We start from the raw sequence: 25,826 nt of genomic DNA, 5'->3' as shown, positions 1-25,826 counted from the left end.
ATTTTCCCCCACGTCACATCACATGATATCCTGCATCATCCCTTTAATGTCACTCTGTTCTGGTCTCTTCTACATGACGATATTAAAATATGCATCTTTATCCATTCTTAGACTCATCTAGTTGAAGTTTCCCTTGGTAGATTATCCAGCACTTTCCCAAGGAAACAGTTGCTCCTGCCAAAAGGAAAACACTGTTTCCACCTAATGCCCTGGTTAACCTAGGGACACTGAGTAGGCACCCTCAAGGCAGGATCCATCTTTCCTTCCAAAAGACCTACTCCTCCCCCAATTAGCTGGCCCTGGTGTCTCTGATTCTTTTGTCATGGTGGCGATCTGAATCTGCCCTACGGCAAGTGTACAGATAGGAAGCAGCACAGGGCAAGAAAATCAAATAGAAACTGAGAATTGTGTTGCTTCCTATTGGAAATTTGGATCTCCAAGCAAAATTAATGAGTTTCTGGGGTGTTTTAATGAGAGAAAGGCTGTGTCCACGGAGGCTGTGCTACTCTGATGATAACCTATATGAGTAAAACGAAAGAAGGAGGCGGTGCTCGGGCTCTACATTGGAAATCTCTGGCCATCACTACACTCGCCAGTTACTATGTCATTAAATTCCTGATTATTTCACATTCTGACTGATATTTCTTTTTTTTCTCTCTCTCTCCATCAGTTAGAGCTAAAACCTGAGGGCCGAATGCTAATGAATGCAAGATACTTTCTGGAAATGAGTGGCAAGTGATATTTTGTCTTCTCCTTTGGGGGTGCGGAGGGCGTGGGCCTTTTCCTCGCGTGCAATTTATTTGACTTTTGCAATAATACAGAAGAGAATTGGGAGAAAAGGAAACACAGTGAGTTTTCTTAAAAGTTTTCAGTGGTGCTCAAATATTAGTTGAAAATATGCTATCTGGGCCAGATACACATAGAATTGTAAAGCACATATAACATTAGTTTCCAAAAGGTGTGAACTCAGTGCTCAGTGCTTTTATAGTCTGTCTTTATTTCAGTTTGGGAATGTAACGTAAATATAAAAGGCTCTGTTTATGTGTCACTATGTGTATATACATTGTGTATAAATTAATAAATCAGGGATACCTGGCTGGCTCAGTTAAGCATCTGACTCTTGATTTTTGATCAGGTCATGATCTCACGGTTCGTGGGATTGAGCCTGGCATTGGGGCTCATGAGAATCCTGCTTTGGATTCTCTCTCTCCCCCTCTCTCTGGCTCTCCCTTCAAAATAAGTAAATAAACATTTATAGATAGATAGATCGATAGATAGATAGATAAACTAGGCAATCACAATCTCAGTAAAATACAAAATAAATGGGACACTCGTATCTTCCATAATGCTAGTAGCAAAATAATAATGCTTCAAGTTCATCACCTCAAATCCTTTTAGGAACAGGAAGGAAAGCTAAAGAGTTTCATTCCCACATGACACACAGACGTGGATCAGAGAGTTTACATTTCCGAGCCCTCATGCTTGGTGCCTGTGACAGCCTGTCTCTTCCTTCTGTTGCATTTGTACTGTCACCAAAGGTCTGTGTAAATAAATCAAATGCTGCTACTCATAAAACCCTAAACCTCAGGGTGGATCTGTGTACTTACGGATTACAAATTAATTTTTTTTTTACCTGAATTACTTTTACTACCAAGAAACAAGTTTTAGTGTAGATTTATGGTGCTTTCTGGGTCTGGGCTTAACATATACAATGTCTCTGGCTCCAGATTCAAGCAAATGCATTAAAAAATATATATGATGAGATAATCGGGGAAACTTGAACCCTCACCAGACATTTGGTGATATTGAGACATTGTTATACATTTTTCAGGTGCGAAGATGGTATTATGGTTTTATTTCTTTTTTTTTTTTTAATTTTTTTTTTAACGTTTATTTTTGACACAGAGAGAGACAGAGCATGAACGGGGGAGGGTCAGAGAGAGGGAGACACAGAATTGAAACAGGCTCCAGGCTCTGAGCGGTCAGCACAGAGCCCGACGCGGGGCTCGAACTCATGGACCGTGAGATCGTGACCTGAACTGAAGTCGGACGCTTAACCGACTGAGCCACCCAGGCGCCCCTGGTTTTATTTCTTAAAACAGGTAGTCATCTTTAACATACATACCAAAATACTTATAGGTAATATCATACCAGGAATTTGCTTCAACACAACCCGTTGGTATGCAGGTATGGATAGTAGATAGGGTATATTGAAAAAGAGTGGTGGTCATGGACTTGTAATTATTGAAGCTGGATGATCAGTACTGGGAAATTGATTACGGTATTTGCTCAACTTTGGTATGGATTCAAAATTTTCCATAATCCTTTTTTTTTTTTTTTTTTTTTTTTGGTAAAGAAGTGAATTCCTAAAGAGGCAGCAATACAATCTGAACTTTTCTTCTTTTATCTTGTAGAGGCTCTAGAAACATAATACTTGGCATTGGACTATTTCTGAGTTGGCCAAATGATACAGAGTGGTTGTAGGAAGCTGAATAACCAGGCCTGCCTAAAAAGCGAAAGTGCTGGCCCAAGTGATAATTCCAGTGGTGTTCAGTTCCCTCAGGTAGAGGAAGTGTGTTCTTCCCATTAGTTCAATACATGATCTAATGTAAACTGAAAGAAGTCTTCTATGAGAATGCCAAGTATTTGGGGTAAATGATTTAAAGACTGCTGCTTTGAGAAACGGTTCATGGTTACTCATCCTATGGCTATAGAACTTCAATTTTCTGTTAGAATGAGAGAGAATATGGGGCACCTGGGTGGCTCGGTCGGTTAAACATCTGACTTCAGCTCAGGTCATGATCTCACAGTTTGTGAGTTCGAACCCCACATCGGGCTCTGTGTTAACAGCTCAGAGCCTAGAGCCTGCTTCGGATTCTGTGTCTCCCTCTCTCTCTGCCCCTCCCCTGCTCATGTTCTGTCTCTCTCTTTCTCTCTCAATAAATAAACATTAAAAAAATTTTTTAAAGATTTAAAAAAAGAATGAGAGAGAATATTCAGATAAGGTGAAAACAATGATATTTCACAGATTGTGATTACTCAAGTCCAGGAAGGGTTTTTTATTAAGAGTAAAATTTTGTCATATTTAAAATTTTTTATACCTAGACCCACACTGAGACTCCATTTCTAAATTTTTATATATCCCAAAGCTCGATTTTTAGCAAACACTATTAAGGAATAACCCAACTAGGAAATTCCTTATTGATGACCAGAAGTATACATTTTCATTCCATTGTAAGAATGTTTATTACTATATATAAAAAAAAATAGTTTTCGGAAGGATTCAAAAAACCAAGACATGAGTTCTCATACTCAAGAGCTTAAGCCTAGATCAAAGAGGTGGTAGAGACTGAACAATTAGAGAAGAATTTAGTCCTAGGCCACATAAATACTGATTAAGCAAGAGGTCAGTATGGGTTGCCTTCATTCCAGAAAATTCCATAGGAGTGGACATTGAAAGATAGGCAGAGTTGAATTTGCAAAGAAGAGGGATTGTTTTCTAGAAGGAGAACATGCAGGTTTAAGCACAAATATTAATGCATTGCAGAACTGTGGGAAGACCAGTCTGGACAGATCAGAGGGCCCTTGCTAAAATCAGAATGAAGAATCCAAGATAGATCTTGGAGGACTTGAATCAGGCAAGAGGAGTGTGCAGACCTAGGAAAGTCACCAACAAGGAGTCACAGTCCCATAACAAGCAGGCCATGTTATGTTGAAAGTATTTGGGGGAAATTGCTTGTGTCAGAATGTGGGACAGATCTGTAAAAGGAGATAGACTGGATAGGGAGAGAGCCTACGCAATTTCATTTTTTCAGTGGAGAGGTGATGAGAATCTGGTCTAGGGGCATCGTTATAGGAATGAAATAAAGAGCCCAAAAGAAAATAAGATTTCACGGCAGTTTAGATGAAAGGGTATGCCCATTATAAGTGCATGGTTGAAGTGCTTTATACTTCTTTAAAAATGAGAGGTAAACATTGACCGTATTTATTAAAATAAGTAGAGTAGGAAAATGATAATAGGAGTGGTAGGAGTGGGGGATATGGGAAGAGAAAGCAATTGGGGGAGGACACAGAATTCAGTCTTGGATAAAGTTTAAGATAATGTCATGTTGGGGCGCCTGGATGGCTCAGTCGGTTGAGCGTCCGGCTTCATCCACGGCTTGTGAGTTCAAGCCCCGCGTCGGGCTCTATGCTGACAGCTCAAAGCCTGGAGCCTGCTTCAGATTCTGTGTCCCCCTCTCTCTCTGCCCCACTCCTGCTTGTGCTCCGTCTCTCTCTGTCTTTCAAAAATGAATAAACATTAAAAAAATTTTTTTAAAAAAATAAAAAGATAATGTCATGCCTCCCACACCCTCTTTAATGGAAGCATCAATAGTTTTCTACTCTACAGGGAAACAAGTTGTTCACTGCTCTCCACACACAAATCACTCCATTCTCTTTTAAAATCCTCATTCATTGGGGCTCTGTCAGTTACCATCTCGCTCTTGATTTTGGCTCAGGTCATGATCTCATGGTCCATGGGATCAAGCCCTGTGTCAGGCTCCACACTGCTAGTGCAGAGTGCAGAGTGCTGCTTGGGATTCTCTCTCTCCTCTCTCTGCCCCTCCCCTGCTCATGTTCTCTCTCACTCTCAAAAATAAATAAACAGAGGAACAACTTACTTCAGAAAAAAAAAACATAAATGCCAGAAGAATTCAAGAAATTCTGAGCTTTTACACAGTTGCTCTCTTGTAATGACCAAAATGGTTAGAGGATAAAGAAAATCAGAGAAAGGACCAAGGGAGTCAACTTATTTCTAGTACTTTCTGACCTTTAAAAAAAATTTACAGTATTCTAGTTTGACGCTCAGACTGTGTGTGTGTGTGTGTGTGTGTACATATAATTTTTTACAGTAATACAGTAGCGTTCCCAGAATAACTCACTTCCATTGCCTGAATTCAAAAGTAATTTTATACTTTATTGCATTTCATCTGGACCAAAATAGAAATGAGTCACATCTTACTGACAAACCACCTACTCCGCCAGTCACAAGTTGTAAATAGATCTGCTTACATCAGAACTTGTGGAAAATGGCAGTTGCCTCAGTGACCCTGAATTCAACCCCTCATTCGCCAAACCCAATTATTTATAGCTCAGTTCCAAATAAAAAAACTTACATGACCTAACCTTAAAGTATTAGGCAAAGTATTATGTCTCATCTGTGGAACTTTTTAGAGAGTTATGGGGAATGCTCTTTATCTGGGAATTTGGAGTTGCCATAAAACAGACCTGTGGACCACCGTAGAGAAGACTTTAGTCATAAAATGTAGCCTAGGACTTGGGTGGATTCCTAGGGGAGAGGTCTCCATCCATATGCCCCCTGCTCATTATCTACCAATAGGTTTCTCGCCTGGCCACTATTAGGGATGTGGAAAATAAGGTATCATGTCAGGGACATTTGTATCAAACGTGTTGTCAGACCCTGCCACTACTTAGCCAGAATGGAAGTAATCTGGTTTAAATATTGTCAATTCTTTCTATTTGTGAAATATGAGCCTCTTACTCTTGCTAAACTTCCATGTTTTATGCTTGTATAAACACAAGAAATAGAATAAATAATCTAAGAATCTTCCAAGGTATTTAAAATTATAATTTTAATTTTTTTAAATTTTTTTAAATGTTTACTCATTTTTTGAAAGAGAGAGTGCAGGAGAGAGAGGGAGACACAGAATCCAAAGCAGACTCCAGGCTCTGCACAGAGCCTGACGTGGGGTTTGAACTCACAAGCTGTGAGATCATACCTGAGCTGAAGTCCTATGTTTAACTGACTGAGCCACCCAGGCACCCCTAAAATTATAATTTTAGAACTTATAATCATTAAATTCATTATCCTTATTTCAATAATGATGATTATCTTTTTTAATCCTTTCTTATTTACTATTTTATTCTTTCTTGCATGCTGGGGTTTTCATCACACTGTTGAGCCATGACTGCCTTGCTATTGTGTGTTTTCTTTGAGTCTGGGCTTCAGCCAGGAAATCACTAGTATTCTAGCTTTTTGGGAAGATGTCATCAGGGCATAGGGCACTATAGACAGTGACTACCATAGTACCTTCACCAATAGCCAGAACCCAGGGTGAACTGAAGAAATTAATGTGATGATTTGATATAAATGACTAGGTTACATCCAGGATTACCTAGACATTAACAAATGATTGCAGTGATCTATTAATTTCTGGCTTTGTCTACACTGACCAGCATAGTCTGTAGCTGGTGTGATTACTATAGACGTCAGGAACCAGAGCATAAACAACTTTCGAAAGTGGTTTTGCCCTCACACACAAGTCTAGCTACCTCCTCTCAGTCTATTGGACCCTGCCCATAAACAACCAGATGTAAAGCATTCTGGGAGATTAAAAAAAAAGTGCTATTTCTAAGTTGCTGTCAGTAACCACAGTATTCTCTAGAATTACAGGCAGAAAAGTATTTGCCACTTCCTGCTTTTTCTGGCTGACTCATCATTGACAGCGAATAGGAGAGGTTGATAAATACCTTGAAAGTTCTGACCTCTGGTTTTAAAAATGGAAAGAGGATAGCTCAGCTCAGTCAGAGAGGAGTGAAGGATTGAGCCAGTAATGCAACCTCATTGTTTCAACCCTATAGTAAATATACCCTGTGGTAATTCTGTATCATATAATTGAAGAAAGAAGCTTAGTGCTATACCAACCTTAATAAGTACTTGGAATTTTACTGGTGTCGATGCTTGCCTAATTCCTTGTCCGTCTCTACCCCTTCCCCATCTCCCCATCCTCCCCACCCAGTTGTGACAGCCATATCGCAGAACTTCACTTTGTTCTCTGTCCTTCCTGTTCCTGCAGACACAAAGGATATGAGTGAATTCGAGTCTGAAGGCTTCTTTGCTTTGCATCACCGCCGAGGAGCCATCAAACAGGCCAAAGTCCACCACGTCAAGTGCCATGAGTTTACCGCCACCTTTTTCCCACAACCCACATTTTGCTCTGTCTGCCATGAGTTTGTCTGGTATGGTAACTTGGCATTTTACTCCAAGCTTCCCGTTACGCATTTTGTCCCATCCTCCTAACCTGCCAGGGCTGGCAGGCTCTACCTCAGTGGGATGTGCTGGCATAAATACTACATGAGCCTTTTCACTGGCCTCACCTGGATGGATGAAGCTGAAAGTGTGATTCTATACAGTATTTTCATAATGTGACCCCTATAGAGCAAGGAAGCCAGCTCTAGCAGGAATAATTTCCAAGAACTTTAGCTTCTGATTAAATGGGGGCTACTGGGGGTAAGAGGGAAGGACAGAAGAGGGAGACTTCTTTACTGCTGGCACAGTTTTACAGTCGAAAGTTCTACCACCTTGATAGCCCAACTGTGCTGGTACTAATGTGTGCAAAAGGAAACACTTCTGCATTGGAGCTAATAGGTTTAGATGTTTACAGGGCTCTCGGGTGTCTTAGCAGTCTTCAGACAGAGATCAGTTCAAGCCTCAGTAGGCACATAGCAAAGGCGATGGGACAGCAGAGACCTGAAATGACTCTTGTCTCAGGTTTTAGCCTCCTCACCTCTTGGTGGGGGTGTTCTTTTCTTTGAGCATTCATCAACACACAACCTCAGCCTAGCTAGGGTAACCAAAGGTCAAATAGTGTTTTGGTGTATTTCCACCAACTGTTTTCACTGAATGACTAGAATCACCTTCCTTTCTAATAGTGTTACACGGGAATGGGTCTTAAGCTTAAGAATTTAGTAATTGTAAATATTATCAGACACTCAGAAAAAATAAACCATCGTACAGGTGTCTTTACCCATCCGTACTGAGCTTAGAGAGACAATGACTTTTTACATGTAGGACATAGAAATCTGCTGCTAGGTGCCTGTGATGCATTTTCAGTCAGTCATTTTCATCTCTATGTGTTGGTTTGGAAAATTCACAAGTGAGGGGGAAAACAAAAGCTCCTCGTTTATTTAACTATCAGACTTTTAACAAAGCAGCTTAAAAAACAAACAAACAGGGGCGCCTGGGTGGCTCAGTCGGTTGGGCGTCCGACTTCGGCTCAGGTCACGATCTCACAGTCCGCGGGTTCGAGCCCCGCGTTGGGCTCTGGGCTGATGGCTCAGAGCCTGGAGCCTGCTTCCGATTCTGTGTTCCCCTCTCTCTCTGCCCCTCCCCCATTCATGCTGTGTCTCTGTCTCAAAAATAAATAAACGTTAAAAAACAAACAAATATATTAACACTCTTGGCCAGTGATAGACCAGGGCTGCTGATCAGTAAATGCTCTGATAGTAGGAAGCTATGAGATCTTGCTTACCTTTTAATGTTTGTGATGCTGTTGACTCGAACATCCAAATAAATCAAACATCTGCTTTATTGCAGGGGTCTGAACAAACAAGGCTACCAGTGTCGACGTAAGTAAGAAGGGTCTCTGTTGTATTACTGTCATTCTTTGTATTTAATTGTTCCTTCACTTCTGAAAATCTTAAGCGACAATCATTTCTTTCCAGAGTGTAATGCAGCAATCCACAAGAAGTGTATCGATAAAGTTATAGCTAAGTGCACAGGATCAGCTATCAATAGCAGAGAAACCATGGTATGTGTTTAAGTTCCTCTTTTTTGTCTGAAATATGAGAACTCTTTATCCTGACATTAAATTTTACAACCCACTAATTTTTAGCACTGCCTGAGCTTGAATCCTTACACATATCAATGAACGTCAACCTCCCTAAAACCCTTTCCTCTTCAATAATGATTGTTACTGAGATCCAAAACTAGAGGATGAATAAGAAAAGACTAATAAGAATATCGATGACTCTACCTTTTCCAGAAAAGCATGATAGAAAGTGGCCAGAAAACACAGTTTGGGGCAATTATATGAGAACGACTCTCGTGGCATCTAGAGCTAGAAGGGACAGTTAAAGAATAGAGGAAAACAATTATAAAATGCCTGTAAGCATTTACACGGTTTGTATGAGATGTAACAGAAATGTAATTCTTACGTGGAGAGGCAAGTGTTTCTTTCATAACGAACTTTGAGGCATATGGCGTGGAAACAAGTTACCCCCTAGGAAAGGGAAGCAGACCCAGAAAGTCAGGCACACTTCCTTTTCCTGTATTTCCTTCTTCATTCAACAGGTATTTAGTGTGTATCTAATACATGAAAGATACTCTACTATAGACAATGCACAGCAGAGCCAAAACAGACCCAGTCCTGCCTTTATGGACCTTACCATAAAATTAGGGAACTACATAATTAACAACAATGTATTGTTTCCATTTATATTAAGTGCTAAGAAAATAGCCAACAGAGTGTGATGGTGGAAAATAACTGAGTGACCTACTTAAACCAAAGGTCAGGGAATCTCCCAGGGAGGGAGCATTTAAGCTGAGAGCCTCCAGACAGAAAAGGCCCCAAGGGGGAAAGAGTCCGCATGTTCTAGGACCTGAAATGAGACCATGAGGCTGAAACAGCAAGGGCAAGAGAACAAATAGAACACGAATTTGGGGAACTTGGCAGGACCTAGATTGGATGGAGGTTTTTAGACCCCAGTGAAGTGGTTGGATTTTATTTGACCTATAGTGGGAAGCCCACTTGGTGACTGCTGTAGGGAAATGGTGGGTTGAGGTGTGAACATAAAAAACCAGAGGTGACTACAGAAGTTCCCCTAAGGGGGACGGTTGGTGTTACCAGTATGGTAACAATGGAGGCGGAGCAAAGTGAGCAGATTTTCAGGTGATTGCCATGTTAGAAATGACTGGATTTGCCAGTGGATTGGATGTGAAAAATAAAAGAGAGGGAAATAAAGATGATGCCCAGGTTTTTGTCTTGAGCAGTGGGGTAGAGGCAGAACCATAACAATTTAAGACTAGAGGAGAAATTACTATTTCATTTTTTAATAAGTCCAACCTGAGATGCCTGTAGACATCCAAGTAGAGATATCAGTGGACAATTTTATATGCACTTGGAATTTATATGAGCCCATAGACCGAATATATAAATTCCCCAAAGGAATCTAAAACTGCATTAGGTAGAAGAGAAGGAGCTTGGGATAATGACTGAGAATAAGAGTTCAGAAAAGGCTCTCCATATATTAACAGTAAATGAGGTTACAGAAACCAGAAAGCAAAGGGGTCAATTGTGGTCATTGCCACTAAAATAAGGACCACATGGAGATATCTGGGGTCCTTGATCCAAGACATTTCAAAGAATTGTAGAGTGTTCGCTTCATTGACCAGCACTGAAGGTTCCTGGAAGTTGACGACATGGACACAATTTATGTGCTAATACTATCAAGAAGACTAACCTGAAGCTCATTGAAGTAGAACAGTAGCTGGAAAGAGGTGTGCCCCAAAGGATGGCAGTACTCCCATAGCTGGAGAAAGATGAGAGATGGATGAAGCTAGAGAGAAGGAAAACCAGAGCAGTCAGGAGGGAAGAAGTCCACCCTTGGCAAGAGGGGAAGATGTCCAAAGCACATGTGGAGATGAGTCTGTGATGGACAGACCAATGGTTCATCAATTGTAGCAGAAAGGGAGGAGAAGATGGCTGCAGATGACAGTGGGTTGTAGATTTGGGGGCAGGAAGGTGAGAGAGCTTCCCTTAGACAGCTTACTACTTCAGTGCAGTCTGGAGATGGGGGGAAGGAAGAAGAGAAAGCAGCAAGTGGCTTTGAGGAGAAAAGATCTGTGAGAATTTTCTTGGGAAAGCAAGGTGGTTAGAGAAGGGCAGTAGGAGTGCCAAGGACAGTGAAAAGTCCATCTGAGTTTGAAGGGCCAGCCTGCCAGGTGTGGGATTTTCTCCAGTCATGGGGCAGGCACAGAGAAGGCAAATTGATTGAATTTTTGCAGAGCAGAATATCTCCTAAAATTTAGAGTTGGAAAGGGGACAGTCTCCTATTACAGGTGACTCTCCTAAGGCCTAAAGAGGTTAAAGTAGTTCCTCCATAGTCAACCATCTATAATATAAGTAGCCAGGCTGGGACTAAATTTCAGGTCTCAATCTCCCAGAGCAGTGGTGTTGGGGGTTCCCCCTGCCCCAGTTTTATTGAGAAGTAATTGACATACATCATTGTATAAGTTTAAGGCATACAGCATGATGGTTTGATTTACATATACTATGAAATCATTACCACGATGGGTTCAGCTAACATCCATCACCATTCTGGAAAACAGTGTGGAGGTTCCTCAAAAAATTAAAAATAGATCTACCCTATGACCCAGCAATAGCACTGCTAGGAATTTACCCAAGGGATACATACAGGAGTGCTGATGTATAGGGGTACTGGTACCCCAATGTTTATAGCAGCACTTTCAACAATAGCCAAATTATGGAAAGAGCCTAAATGTCCATCAACTGACGAATGGATAAAGAAGTTGTGGTTTATACATACAATGGAATACTACTCGGCAATGAGAAAGAATGAAATCTGGCCTTTTGTAGCAACGTGGATGGAACTGGAGAGTGTTATGCTAAGTGAAATAAGTCCTACAGAGAAAGACAGATACCATATGTTTTCACTCTTATATGGATCCTGAGAAACTTAACAGAAGACCATGGGGGAGGGGGGAAAAAGTTACAGAGAGGGAAGGAGGCAAACCATAAGAGACTCTTAAAAACTGAGAATAAACTGAGGGTTGATGGGGGGTAGGAGGGAGGGGAGGGTGGGTGACGGGCATTGAGGAGGGCACCTGCTGGGATGAGCACTGGGTGTTGTATGGAAACCAATTTGACAATAAATTTCATCTTAAAAAAATAATAAATAGAATAAAAAGAGAAAACAGGATTTCTCCTTGTGATGAAAACTCTTAGGATCTACTCTCTTCCTTGTACATCACCCAGCCATGTTGGTTGTGGTCACCATGCTGTAGGTTCCATCCCCAGGATTTATCTATCTTATAAATGGAAGTTTGTACCTTTTGACCACCTTCCTCCACTTACCCCTGCCCCCCAACCCCCTGCCTCTGAGAACCACAAGTCTGATCTCTTTCTATGAGTTGGGGGGGGGTTGTTTTTGTTTTTGATTCCACATATAAGTGAGATGATACAGTATTTGTCTTTCTCTGCCAGACCAGTGTTTTGTTTGTTTAAACCAAATCACCACCTCGCAACCTGCCTTTCTGCTCTCTCTACCTGATGCCTTCAGCTTTCCTGGAAAAATCCCAAATTATAAGAATGTCTCTTAACCTCAATGGCTAATGTCCACTGGAAATAGAATGAGAGCCACGAGTATAATTTTAAATTTTCAGGTATCCTCACATGAAAATTAATGAGATAGTTTACGTTCTTTTTCTCTTACAAAATCTTCAAAATGCAGTGTGTATTTTATACTGATAGTGTATCATTTTACCGCCTTGCAGGTGCTCACTTGGCCCACATGGCTAAATGAATATCATATTGGAAAGTACAAATCTATAGTCTTTCCCAGACATATCTTGAACTATTGGAGCTTGGGGTTTAGATTTGAGGGAGAAGACCCCCAGCCTGGACCTTGTCATTAATTGTTCATATTTACATGGGAATGTTTATACAAACTGAGATCTGAAAATCATTTTTTCTTGGTTGAAAATGAGTAGAAGAGGTTCTAGGCAACTTTTAAATAATTTCAAACAGCCATTCTAATGACCCGATGGTGGCTAACATCCTCGGTGGTAATATTAGATACATGACCGTGAATGAATAGGTCGTCTTTGCTGTGCACATCCCCAAGGGAATTGTCTAATTAAGAACTTCTGGAGAGATGATAAGTCTTAGGTAAAACTCTTTCTTACACAAAGAATATCGGTATTCTTACCAGGAATCAAACCTCCTGATGCTGTGGCTGCTGATGCTGTTCATGTGATACGGCTGGCTAACAGAGATAATTTCAACTCCAGAAAACTAAAAACAAAACAAAACAAAAAAATCCTGCTGTATATCTACCACCAGCATCCCTCTCTCATCTCCCCTCTCCCCATCCCCTAAATCATCAGGTTCATTTTGTTGGAGAAAGGGTAACGGTGAAAGGGTATAGGCTGATTCTGACTTTCAACTTGTAGACGTCCTAGCCCACTCGCTCGTGTGCGACCTAGACAAGAGTCTTGCCCTCTCTGTGCTTAACCTCCCCATGTATCAAGTGAGGATTCTAATAGAGGCGACTTCCAAGGGGGTATTTGCAATATCACGTGTGTGAGAGGTAATATGTGCGGCATACTTGTCCCCAGCACCTGGCAGGCCCCTTTCCCTGCCTGTCATCCCCTCCATCCACATGCAAGAGCTGTGACATGCTTCACACATAGGCTTTTATACTGTTAATCCCATAGCAGTGTTTCCCCTAGAGGAAGTATTACGTAAACATCTTCCAAAGGTTAGCATACTCGCTCTGGGTTGAAAAAGAAAAGGAAGTATTTGTACAAAAATAGGAAGGGCAGTGCAACGTTTACTTAGATCCCATTTAGATAAGTTACCCCAGGCCCCTCTTCCTGAAGCTGTGAGCCTCTCTGTGGGAACGCCCCACACGTTCAGCTTACTCCAGGTTACCCGACGTCTGCATATTACGCACTTGGCCCTTGCCTGGAAGAGCTAATGGCTGCCTGCCTTCTTTGGCCATGGCTAGAAGGGTTGACAAGTAACACTTATGCCCTGAAGTGCACATTGTTCCAGTGTTTTCAGCGCTCTGTTGGACTCGAGTGCCTGCCGAGACACCCAAAGTTGAAAAGCGGGGACGCGCGTTTGGTCACACGTTCTTCCTTTTTTCAGTTCCACAAGGAGAGATTCAAAATTGACATGCCACATAGATTCAAAGTCTACAATTACAAAAGCCCGACCTTCTGTGAGCACTGTGGGACCCTGCTGTGGGGCCTGGCGAGGCAAGGACTCAAGTGCGACGGTGAGTCCAATGGGAAAGGAGCGTGGGCCCCGTTGAGGGCCCCCTAAGGGGTGGCTCTGCAGCCTTGATGGAGAGCATGAGGGAAGGGGGGAGGAGAGAGGCTGGACTTCTCCAGCTGGCCCAGATGACCCCGACGTCTTGAATGTGAAGTGCCCAAGATGAGACACCAGTGCTGTTCCTTCCTTTCCACCCCCAACACCTTAATCCTTGTAGCCCAGAGAAGTGCAAGCCCGTTGAGTCTAAATGTCAAGTCTCCTGACCTGTCCCCCTTCTCTTGTTCCCTGTTGTGCTGGGGAGAAAGGAAGATAGTATTTTCCCTGACTGGCCCCCGGCTGGGACCTGCCCTGCCGTGTCTCAGTGTTCGGAGCCTGCCCCTTCTGACCCTGCCTCTCTCCCTCACACCAGCCCTACAGATTCTCTGTGTAGCCCATCAGGGAGCAAGCCCAGCTCATCTGCTTGGCTGATGGATGGTCCTGCACATGAGAATTCTGTGACTGAGACCATAGGCTCTGGGCCCTAAGCGTGCTGCAAACTCACAGTGCCCAGTAAGACGCCCACCCCTCTTACCATTCTCCCTCCTCTGATCTCCCCTTGAAGGCTGGCATTCAGCTGGCAATACAGCCGGACTGAGCCTACAGCTCTGCACTCATCAAGATTTTTAGATCTGCGCTGAGAAAGAGTAAACAGCACTGCAATGCTCTAAAAGTTCAAATGGCTAAGGCGATAACCTCTAGACACCGAGATGCTGTCACATCAGGATTAGGCCGGAGGGAGGGAAAGATTCCCACAAGCCACTTCTGCCTTTTGAGTGGGGCTGGGGGTGGAACAGGGCCAGATAGACTTTCGAAAAGGAGGGAGTTCTGCTGCGGCAGAGGCCTTTCTGTTTTGAATGATTAAAGGTAGAAGCCACTTTACTTTTTCTTGGTCACCCCATTTTGTTTTATGCCACTGGTTAAATCTTCTGCAATTCTTATCTTTTTTTTTTTTTTTCAAACTTCTTTAAATTCAAGTTAGCTAACCTACAGTGTAGTTTGGTTTCTGGAGTAGCGCCCAGTGATTTGTCCTTTCCATATAACATCCAGGGCTCATCCCAACAAGTGCCCTCCTGAATGCCCATCCCCCGTCTAGTCCATTCCCTCCCCTCCAGCAACCCTCAGTTTGTTCTCTGTAGTTGAGAGGCGCTATGGTTTGCCTCGCTGTCTGTATTGATCTTATTTTCCCTTCCCTTCCCCTGTGTTCATCTGTTCTAGTAATAAAGGCAAGGATCCCCTTCAACAGCCTTCTCTTCCTCAATCCCGTTGCGTTTACACGCCCGGTGGAGTCTGGAGTGACATGTTAGTGGAGGCAGGAGGAAGGTTAGGCTTTCAAACCATCACTGAAGGCAAAACCCAGATGTAGTGCAAATTCATCTCAATAATCCCTCCGTAGCCCAGAAGTGCCACTGAGCACCTTGCTGTTTATACCTGCTCGAGAGCACACAGGTGGGCCTAGTAGTCTGGAGGATCTTTAGGAGTTCATCGGCAAGAAGTAATTCCCGAATGGAACAAGCGGGGCATGAGTGATGGCTCCCCTGGTCCTCTGATGGTCTCTCTCACAGCTCAGGTTTCCCCTCCCTGGAGCCTGAGCGCCTCAGCTGCCCGGTGGTGCCCACAGCCTGTCTCTGCCTCTGAGCTTAGAACCCTCTACGAGGGTTCCTCACAATTGTTTCACAGCCATTGTTTCTGTTCCGTCCTCCCTAACGTTCTTTCTCCTCCGTTCCCTTCTCTTTCCCTGTCTCCCCCCACCTCCTGCATGCCAGGCAGCCCCTCTCCACTCTCCCTTCCTTTCCTCTTCCCTCTTCTCCCCTCCCTTCCTCCCCAGCACCCTCTGTAGGTATCTGGCCGATACCTACAGACATCCCTGTGTCCTCACCCCCCATGCCCTTGACTGCACCTCTCCTCCCTCTCTACTCTCTGGACTCTGTTCCTCTGCCTTGGCCCTGCTCTTTCTATCTTGTTCTTTTCTAAGCCACCTTCGTAAGTAGGGCCTCCCTTTGTCTTGATTCTGTCTCCTTTCCTCTGTCCACTTTAATTCCCATGAAAATCATCGTCCAAAGGGCCTGTTTGCACTCAAAGAGATCAAGTTGTCACCTCATAGGTTAGTAACAGAGACATAGGACATTACCATAGTGGGGGTGGGGCCTGCCTTCATGCCAGAGCATCCAAGACAAGCTTAGATCTGGCTACCATGTTAAAAAGCAAAGTGAAACTTCCCACTGCTTCACGCTGAGTCCTCGCCAACTGCCTCCCTTTGCCTTGCGGTACTAAGGAAATGCAGCTGGGACTTCCCAGTGTGCAACCCGCAGAAACACATCCAGTAGGAGTCGTGCTGAAATTCACAAGGGCAGAAAGCCATTATAAACAGCATAGTGACTACATTAAGGGCTTTAGTCATACATAAAAGATTTCACTTAGAATGGATTTGGGTTCTATCATGCAATATACCGGGACAAGTACTGGTTTATATTTACATAGAAAATGCTATTTTATTATGAACTGTCGGAGGAAGAGTCAGCCAGTTAAAACTAAAGGCTGAAGCCTGCTCAAATTCCACTTCAATAGTTTAATGTGTATCTCTTTGGAATAGATAATGAAGTTAAAAGACTAGTTGTTGAGCATCTGTTTGATGCCAATCACTGTACTAAGCTCTTTGCACACAAACGGGTTAATAAGCAGGTAAGAGTATGGGGCACCTGGGTGGCTCAGTCGGTTGAGCATCCGACTTCGGCTCAGGTCATGATCTCAAGGCTCGTGAGTTTGAGCCCTGCATCAGGCTCTATGTTGACAGCTCAGAGCCTGGAGCCTGCTTCAGATTCTGTGTCTCCCCCTCTCTCTGCCCCAACCCACTCGCATTCTGTCTCTGTCTCTCTCAAAAATAAACAAACATTAAAAAAAAGCAGGTCAGAGTAAAAGTGTGTTGTTTTATAGCCTCTCTTGCCTAATGCCGTTATAACAAATGCTACTGATGGACTTGACAGAATGAAATAGGACTTGAAAACAGAATTCTATCAGCTGGAGTTTGAAAATCTTACATTACATTTTTTTTTATTGTAATAGCAGTGTTTCATAAGCAGAATTTCATTTTTCTAAACCAATGACTTGAAGTAGTAGCTGTCTTTCTACAGACGCCCTGGTCCACACACATCCCAATCCAGGAAGGCTCACGGGATCACAGAAAGTGGAGGGTGGACCTTCACTGCACTTTTTTCAAGACTCATAAATTGGAATATTCCCCGAGAATCATAGGACTTAGAGCTAGATCATTTGGTTCAACCAGCCCAACTCTCCCATATGGGGAGAATGGCCTCCAGGCCACTTCCCCTCTCCCCACTCCCATCCCGAAGCACAGACCACACCCACCATGCATGCAGGCTGAGGCTTCAGCCTAGAGGGGAGGGAAGCTCCTTGCACCCCATGTGGGGAAGGGGATACTTGGACTCCAATCTAGAGTGGAAGTGAACCACCTTCTATCCTGTCATGGCACATTTCCACCAGAGAGAGCCAGCATCGGTGCTCTTCTCTCAGCAATGGCATAGTCTAAATGCATACCGACAGCAGCCTTCCTCCTCTGTCAGCAAGGCTCTGCTTCTGCTTCCGGTGGGAGTCCTTCCCCAGCACCACATCCAGGAGCCTCTGGTCTGTGTGTGTAGTCTTGGGAAGGGGAGGTGGACGCGTGGTGGCATTGTAGAAGCACTGCCCTCATTTATTTGTATTCAGTGTCTCCTGCTGCTGGGAAGATGGCTCTAGGGATTTGCCAATCGTTCTTCAATGTATGTGTACCTGAAGCAGACCTGTACAAAGTCCGCTCAGTGAGTTCTGTTCCTCTGGCTCACAGTGTCTCTTTCTCCTTTGCAGCATGTGGTATGAACGTACATCACAGATGCCAGACAAAGGTGGCCAACCTTTGTGGCATAAATCAGAAGCTGATGGCCGAAGCACTGGCAATGATTGAGAGCACTCAACAGGTAGGAAAGGCTTTTAGGTTAAGTTCCTCCAGTTTCAACTCAGCAAGGACTACTCGAGTCCTCCTTCCCTTTGATCTGTGGAGCAATATGGAGTCTGTTTCTGAGCATTTGCCTTGCCTCTGACTTTCATCCTTATGCCCATATCCACACTCGGAGATATTGATTTACTTCATGCATTTGTATTATATTTTTAGGATCTTAAATTATTTGTGGCATGAGCAGGGGCAGAAACAAATTCATTGAAATCATTGAGGATTCATTACCAGCTTTGTACCTATCTACTGGCTAGAATCATCCCTAAAATGTGCACGGAACACTGAGTCGAGGGCAACTTTTGCCTTGCCGTTTACTCACATGCACTAGGACTAGAATTGAATTTTTGTATCTAAGAACAAACCCTCTTGGTGTTGCCTTTGTAAGCTCTCTTTCCATCCATTAACCTTCCATTCTTAATTGTGACCAAATGATGTAGATAGTACAGGAGAAACCAGTTAGCCCCTGGAAAAGTATGAAGGAAGTGAATATGTGCCTGTTCGTGTATAAAATATAATAGGTAGACTCTTACAGCATGTGAGATCCTAAAAGAATGCTGAGGGAAAGAAGGATGTTGGATATCTATGCATTTAGGATTCTTAAACGGATCTCATCCCCGAGGGCAGCAGGCTGAGCTGATGGGGCCGTAGCGGGTGGGTAGGTGGGTGGTCTGACTCTTTGTTTATAATCTAGGCTCGCTGCTTAAGAGATAGTGAACACATCTTCAGAGAAGGTCCCGTTGAAATTGGTCTCCCGTGCTCCATAAAAGGTGAAGCAAGGCTGCCGTGTGTACCAGCATCTGGGAAAAAAGGTAGCTATCCTGATCCTCGGTAGAATCATTGTCAGCAATTAATCTTGGTCAGCCCTAATGGAGTCCTCTAGATTTCAACTCTCCATTTACCTGGTCTGATAGGTGGGAGGCTCCTACTTCTTGGAAGTGAAACCAAAATATGCCCCATTAGGAAACCTTTGTAAGAGGGTGGGAGGTGAGGGCAGGGAGAGAATGGGATATAGGTCTACAGTAGGGCTGCAAACGTTTCCTTATTTTTAGAATGTTACTTCCTGTCACTGTTAAAAGGTTTTGCAAAATAAATCTACCATGAATTTCAATGGTGGGAATGTCACAGTAGGCCATCCTATTCTATACCTTTGAGCCTTTTGGGGGAAGGTTAAAAGTAGAAAAGGGAAGACTAGTGCAACATACATGACATCATGGAAGTCCCCCAGCCTACTTTCTGAAAGTAGTTCATGAGAAGATATGCCCACATGAATCCGGGAGATGAATAGTTTCAACATACATTATAAAATATAGGTTTTCCTCACTATTCTAAAGTAGACTATTCCTGTGAAACCTTTTTTTTTTTTAATTGAAGTATAGTTAACATACAGTGTGACTTAGTTTCAGGTGTACAACATATTGATTCAATAATTCTGTACATTACTCCAAGTTTTTCTGTCACCATGATGATGTTATTATATTGTTACTGACTGTATCCCTTATGCTGTGCTTTTCATCTCTGTGACTTATTTTTTTGTAACTGGAATTTTATACCTCTTAATCCCCTTTATTTCACGCGCTCCCCCACCCACCTCCCCTGTGGCAACCACCAGTTTATTCTCTATATTTAAGAATGTTTTGGGGCGCCTGGGTGGCGCAGTCGGTTAAGCGTCCGACTTCAGCCAGGTCACGATCTCGCGGTCCGTGAGTTCGAGCCCCGCGTCGGGCTCTGGGCTGATGGCTCAGAGCCTGGAGCCTGTTTCTGATTCTGTGTCTCCCTCTCTCTCTGCCCCTCCCCCGTTCATGCTCTGTCTCTCTCTGTCCCAAAAATAAATAAAAAACGTTTAAAAAAAAAATTAAAAAAAAAAAAAAAAGAATGTTTTGGGGGGCGCCTGGGTTGCTTGGTCAGTTAAGCGTCCAACTTCGGCTCAGGTCATGATCTCACGGTCCTCGAGTTCAGGCCCCGCATCGGGCTCTGTGCTGATGGCTCAGAGCCTGGAGCCTGTTTCAGAGTCTGTGTCTCCCTCTCTCTGACCCTCCCCCGTTCATGCTCTGTCTCTCTCTGTCTCAAAAATAAATAAACATTAAAAAAAAAAAGAATGTTTGGTTTTGTTTTGTTTTTTAGATTCCACATATAAGTGAAATTGTATGGTATTTGTCTTTCTCTGTCTTATTTCATTTACCATGATACCCTCCACATCCATCCACGTTGTCACAGTGGCAAGATCTCATTCCTTTTTATGGCTAATATTCCCTTGTATATATATCATAGCTTCTTTATCCGCTCATCTGTTGATGGACACTTGGGTTGCTTCCATATCTTGGCTATTGTAAATAATGCTGCAATAAACATAGGAATGTGTATATCTTTTTGAACTAGTGTTTTCATTTTCTTTAGGTAAATACCCAGTAGTGCAATTACTGGATTGCATGGTAGTTCTATTTTTAATTTTTTGCGGAACCTCCTACTGTTTTCCACAGTGGCTGGACCAGTTTGCTTTCCCACTGCCACCATACTGTTTCTTTTTCTCCACATCCTCACCAGCTGTTGCTATTTCTTGTCTTTTTGATACTAGCCATTCTGACTGGCATAAGATGATACCTCATTGCGATCTTTATTTGCATTTCCCTGATGATTGATGATGTTCAGCATCTTTTCATGTGTCTGTTGGCCATTAGTATGTCTTCTTTGGAAAAATGTCTGTTCAGATCCTCTGGCCATTTTTTAATCTGTTTTTTTTTTCGGTGTTGAGTTGTACAAGTTCTTTATATATTTTGCATATAAATCCCTCATCAGATATAGCATTTGCAAATATCTCCTCCCATTCACTACCTTGCCTTTTTGTTTTGTTTATGGTTTCCTTTGCTGTGCAAAAGTTTTTTATTTTGGTATAGTCCCAATAGTTTATTTTTGCTTTCCTTTCCCTTGCCTAGGAGACACATCCATAAATATGTTGCTAAGACTGATGTCTAAGATATTACTACCTGTGTCTTCCTTTAGAAGTTTTATGGTTTAAGGTCTCATACATAGGTCTTAATCCACTGTAAATTTAGTTTTGTGTGTGGTTTAAGAAAGAGGTCCAGTTTTGTTCTTTTGCATATAGCTGTTCAGTTATCCCAACACCATTTGTTGAAAGGACTGTTAAAAAAAAAACTCTTTTTCCCCACTGTGTATTCTTATCTCCTTTGTCATAGATTCACTGACCATATGGGTGTGGGTTTATTTAGGGGAGCTCTATTCTGTTTCACTGATATATATGTCTGCTTTTGTGCTGGTACCATACTGTTTTGATTATTATAGCTTTGTAGTATATCTTAAAATCTGTGATTATGATACTTCCAGCTTTGTTCTTCTTCAAGATCACTTTGGCTATTCAAGGTCTTTGTGATTCCATACAAATTTTAATATTACTCTAGTTCTGTGAAGAATGCTCTTGGTATATCGATAGGGATTAAACTGAATCTGTAGAGTGCTTTGGGTAGTATGGACATTTTAGCAATGTTAATTCTTCCAATCCCTGAGCACAGAATATCTTTCCATTTGTTTCTGTCACTTCAATTTCTTTAGTCAATGTTTTATAGTTTTCAAAGTACAGGTTTCACCTCCTTGGTTAAGTTTCTTCCTTTTACTTTATTCTTCTTGATGCAATTGTAATTCGGATTGTTTTCTTAGTTTTTCTTTCTGCTACTCTGTTATTAGTGTACAGAAATGCAACACATTTCTGTATATTAATTTTGTATTCTTTGACTTTGCATTTTCAGTTCTAATAGGTTTTTTGGTGCAGTCTTTAGGTTTTTCCAAATATATGTCATTTGCAAATGTGACAGTTTTACTTTTCCCTTATCAATTCTGATGGCTTTTATTCCTTTTTCTTATGTGATGGCTGCAGCTAGGATTTCTAGCACTGTGTGGAATTAAAGTGGCTTGAGTGGACATCTTTATCTTGTCCTTATCTTAGAGAAAAACTTTTAGTTTTTCACTATTGAGTATGGTGTTAGCTGTGGGTTTGTTATGTATGGTCTTTATTACGTTGGGGTATTCCCTCTAAACCCACTTTGTTGAGAGTTTTTATCATTAAGGTATGTTGTATTTTGTCAAATGGTTTCTCTGCATCTATTGAGATGACCATGTGTTTTTTATCTTTCCTCTTTTTAATATGGTATATCACATTGATTGATTTGCAAATACTGAACTACTCTTATATCCCTGCAATAAAACTCACTTGATTGTGATGAATGACTTTTTTTAATGTATTGCTGAGTTCAGTTTGCTAATATTTTTTAAAGATATTTGCATCTGTGTTAATCAGAGATATTAGCCTACAGTTTTCTTTTTTTGTAGTTTTGGTATCAGGGTAATCCTGGCCTCATTGAATGAATTTGGAAGTTTTCCTTCCTCTTCTGTTTTTGGTATAGTTTGAGAAGAATAGGTATTAACTCTTTATTTATTTATTTATTTATTTATTTATTTATTTATTTTTAAGAGAGAGCGAGAGAGAGAGCGAGCGCACGAGCAGGGGAGGGGCAGAGAGAGGGAGACACAGAATCGGAAGCAGGCTCCAGGCTCTGAGCTGTCAGCACAGAGCCTGACGTGGGGCTCAAACTCACAAATTGTGAGATCGTGACCTGAGCCGAAGTCAGACTGAGCCACCCAGGCAACCTCTCTTGTACTCTTTATTATTTCCTTCCTTCCACTATCTTTGGGTTTTTTTTTTTTTTTCCAGCTCATTTAGGTGTAAGGTTAGGTTGTTTATTTCAGATTTTGCTTGTTTTCTGAGGTAGGCCTGTATTGCTCTGAAGTTTCTTTTTAGAACTACTTTTACTGTGTCCCAAAGATTATAGATCATTGTTTTTTCATTTTTATTTGTCTCCATGTATTTTCTGATTTTTTTCTTTGATTTGTTGACCTATGCATTGTTTAGGAGCATGTTGTTTAGCTCTGTGTGTTTGTGGGGCTTTTTAGATTTTTTTCTTGTAGTTGGTTTCTAGTTTCATACCATTGTGGTTGGAATGGAGACTTGCTATAGCTTCAGTCTCCCTAAATTTATTGACACTTTTTTGTTGCCTAACATGTGATGTATTCTGGAGAATGCTCCACATGCATTTGAGAAGAATGTGTATTCTGCTGCTTTGGGATGGAATATTCTATACATGTCTGTTAGGTCAATCTGGTCTAACATGTTCAAAGTCACTGTTTCCTTATCGACATTCTGTCTGGGTGATTTATCCATTGATGTAAGTGGGGTATTGAAGTCCCTGGTATCATTGTACTACTGTCAATTTCTCCCTTTATATCCCTAATATTTGCTTTATGTAATTTAGTATTCCAATACTGTGGACATACATTTTTACAATTTTATGTCCCCTTATTGGATTGATCCGTTTATCATTATGTAGTGCCCTTTTTTGTCTCTTGATCCAGTCTTTGTTTTAAAGTCTATTTTGTCTGATACAAGCATTGCTATCCCAGCTTTTTGTTTTTTTTTTTTTTTTTTTTTTTTTTTTTTTTGCTTCCATCTGCAAAGTATGTTTTCTCATCCCTTTACGTTCAGTCTGTGTGTGTGTTTAGGGCTATGAGTCCCTTGTAGGCAGCATATAGATGGGTCTTGTTTTTTTGTTTGTCTTTTGTTTTTAATCCATTCAGTCACCGTCTGTCTTTTGGTTAGAGTATGAAGTACATTTACCTTTAGGGTAATTATTGATAGGTGTGTACTTCTTGCCATTTTGTTAATTCTTCTGGCTATTTTTGTATTTTTCTTCTTTCCTTCTCCCATTGCTCTCTTTCAGTGTGATTTGGTTACTTTCTTTAGTGTTATGCTTGGATTCCTTTCCCTTTATTTTTTGTGTATCTACCATTGGTTTTTGATTTGTGTTTATTGGGTTCATATATAACCTCTTATGTGTACAACAGTCTATACTATGTTGATGGACACTTAAGTTCAAACACATTCTAAAAGCACTAAATTCTTACCCCTGCCCCACCTTTTATGTATATGATGTCATGTTTTACATCTTTTTATTTTGTGAATACCTTGGCTAATGTTTGTAGATATAATTTTACTACTTTTGTGTTCTAACCAGCCTTTTCACTTTATAAGTAATTAATCTACCTTTAATATACATTTGCTTTTATCAGTGAAATTTCATCCTTTCATAATTTTCTTTTAATTATGGCCTTCTATTTTCACTTAAAGAATTCCCTTCGAAGTTTCTTATAAAGCTGGCCTAGTGATGATGAACTCCTTTAACTTTTGTTTGTCTGGGAAACTCTTTCTCTCTCTTTTATTCTGAATGATAGCCTTGCTGGATAGAGTATTCTTGGTTGTGGGTTTTCTTCTTTCAGCACTTTAGATTTTGTTTGGTTGTTTTTTGTTTGTTTTGTTTTGTTTTGTTTTGTTGTGTGTGTGTGTGTGTGTGTGTGTGTGTTTAGAGAGAGAACGAAAGCATGGGGGAGGGGTAGAGGGAGAGAGAGAATCTTAAACAGACCCCATGCTCAGCATGCAGCCCAGTGTGGTGCTCCATCACATGACTCTGAGATCATGACCTGATCTGAAACCATGAGTCAGACGTTTAACTGGCTGAACCATCCAGGTGCGCCTTCTTTCAGCACTTTGAATATATCATGCACTCCCTCCTGGCCTGAAAAGTTTCTGCTGAAAAATCAGCTCATAGCCTTATGAGATTTCTCTTGTATGTAACTGTGTACTTTTACCACTTTTAAGATTCTCTCTTTATCATTACTTTTGGCCATTGTAATTATTATGTGTTTCAGTGTGGACCACCTTGGGTTCACCTTGTTTGGGGCTCTCTGTGCATCCTGGATGTGAATGGCTCTTTCCTTCTGCAGATTAGGGAAGTTTCCAGATATTATTTCTTCAAATAAATTTTCTGCCCCCCTTTCTCTCTCTTCTCCTTCCCATTCTCTATAATGCAAATGTTATGCTTGATGGTGTTGCTGAGTTCCTTAACTTATTCTTATTTTTTATTGCTCTTTTTTTTCTTTCTGCTGTTCAGCTTGGTTGCCTTCCATTATTCTCTCTTTCAGATTGCTGACCTGTTTTTCTGCATTCCCTGCTGTTGATTCCCTCTAGTGTATTTTTTTCTTTCAGTTACATCTTCTTCAGTTCTGACTGGTTCTTTTTTATATTTTCTGCATCTTTAATGAGGTTCTCACTGAGCTCATCTACTGTTTTCTCAAGCCCAGTGTGTGTCTTTATGGCTACTCCCTTGAATTCTTTATCAAGCAAATTGTTTATTGCCATTTCATTTTGCTTTTTAACTGTGATTTTTATCTTATTCTTTCATTTGAGACGTATCCCTCCATCTCCCCATTTTGTCTGTCTGTGTTAGTTTCTATGTATTAGGTAATTCAGCTACATCTCTTGGTCTTGAAGGTGGTGGCCTTGATCAGAAGAAGTCCATTGGTGTCATGTAATTCAATTCCCCTGGCCACCAGAATTAGGAACTCTAGAGGTGTCCCTGGGTGGGCTGTGGACATCCTACTATTGAGGCTGAGCCATAACTGTCTGTAGCCCAGCTGGATGCACTGATCCACTTTGCCTGCTGTGGGTACACAGGGCAAGATTTATTCCCCATGCTGTCGAGAGGCCTGTCTGAAGCTGTCGTGGGGCTGTTGGTGTGTGGGGCCAGTAGTCAGCCTATCTGTCTGCAGTTAGCATCTCTGTCACTGCTGCAGGTACATTGAGGGGCAGGGATTGCCCTTAGAGACTGAGCTGTTGGCACTGTGGGTGCCTGGTGTGTGGGGTTATCTCCCCTAAACCCCAGAGGAAGAATTGCTTTGGAGTGGTACTGATCCCTACTGGGGCTTCCAGTTGGGGGTGGTGGGGCAATATCTGCTTTGGAGGGTGTACAGATTGAATGGAGCAGGTCCACAGGTGAGTGCTAGGGCAGGGCACATGGTACTTGCAA

At 41.8% G+C, this 25,826-nt stretch overlaps 2 protein-coding genes across 4 annotated transcripts in view; one reads left to right on the top strand and one right to left on the bottom strand.

Annotated features, from left to right (window-relative positions):
• Positions 1-25,826, bottom strand: part of PFKFB3 (6-phosphofructo-2-kinase/fructose-2,6-biphosphatase 3) — a 952,670-nt gene that overhangs the window by 495,107 nt on the left and 431,737 nt on the right. The gene's annotated exons all lie outside the window — the stretch shown is intronic.
• The window catches only part of PRKCQ (protein kinase C theta), a 185,928-nt gene that overhangs the window by 60,224 nt on the left and 99,878 nt on the right, over positions 1-25,826 (top strand). For both annotated transcript variants that reach the window (XM_049626790.1, XM_049626789.1), the window contains exons 4-10: positions 671-731; positions 6,858-7,020; positions 8,378-8,409; positions 8,506-8,591; positions 13,734-13,863; positions 17,757-17,866; positions 18,593-18,710. In XM_049626790.1, coding sequence (XP_049482747.1) covers positions 671-731; positions 6,858-7,020; positions 8,378-8,409; positions 8,506-8,591; positions 13,734-13,863; positions 17,757-17,866; positions 18,593-18,710 — 700 coding nt within the window. The remainder of the gene's footprint in view (positions 1-670; positions 732-6,857; positions 7,021-8,377; positions 8,410-8,505; positions 8,592-13,733; positions 13,864-17,756; positions 17,867-18,592; positions 18,711-25,826) is intronic.

Source organism: Panthera uncia, chromosome B4 (genome assembly GCF_023721935.1).
Source record: "Panthera uncia isolate 11264 chromosome B4, Puncia_PCG_1.0, whole genome shotgun sequence".
In the NCBI taxonomy this organism is placed as follows: Eukaryota; Metazoa; Chordata; class Mammalia; order Carnivora; family Felidae; genus Panthera; species Panthera uncia.
This window is presented reverse-complemented; position numbering and strand designations above follow the sequence as displayed.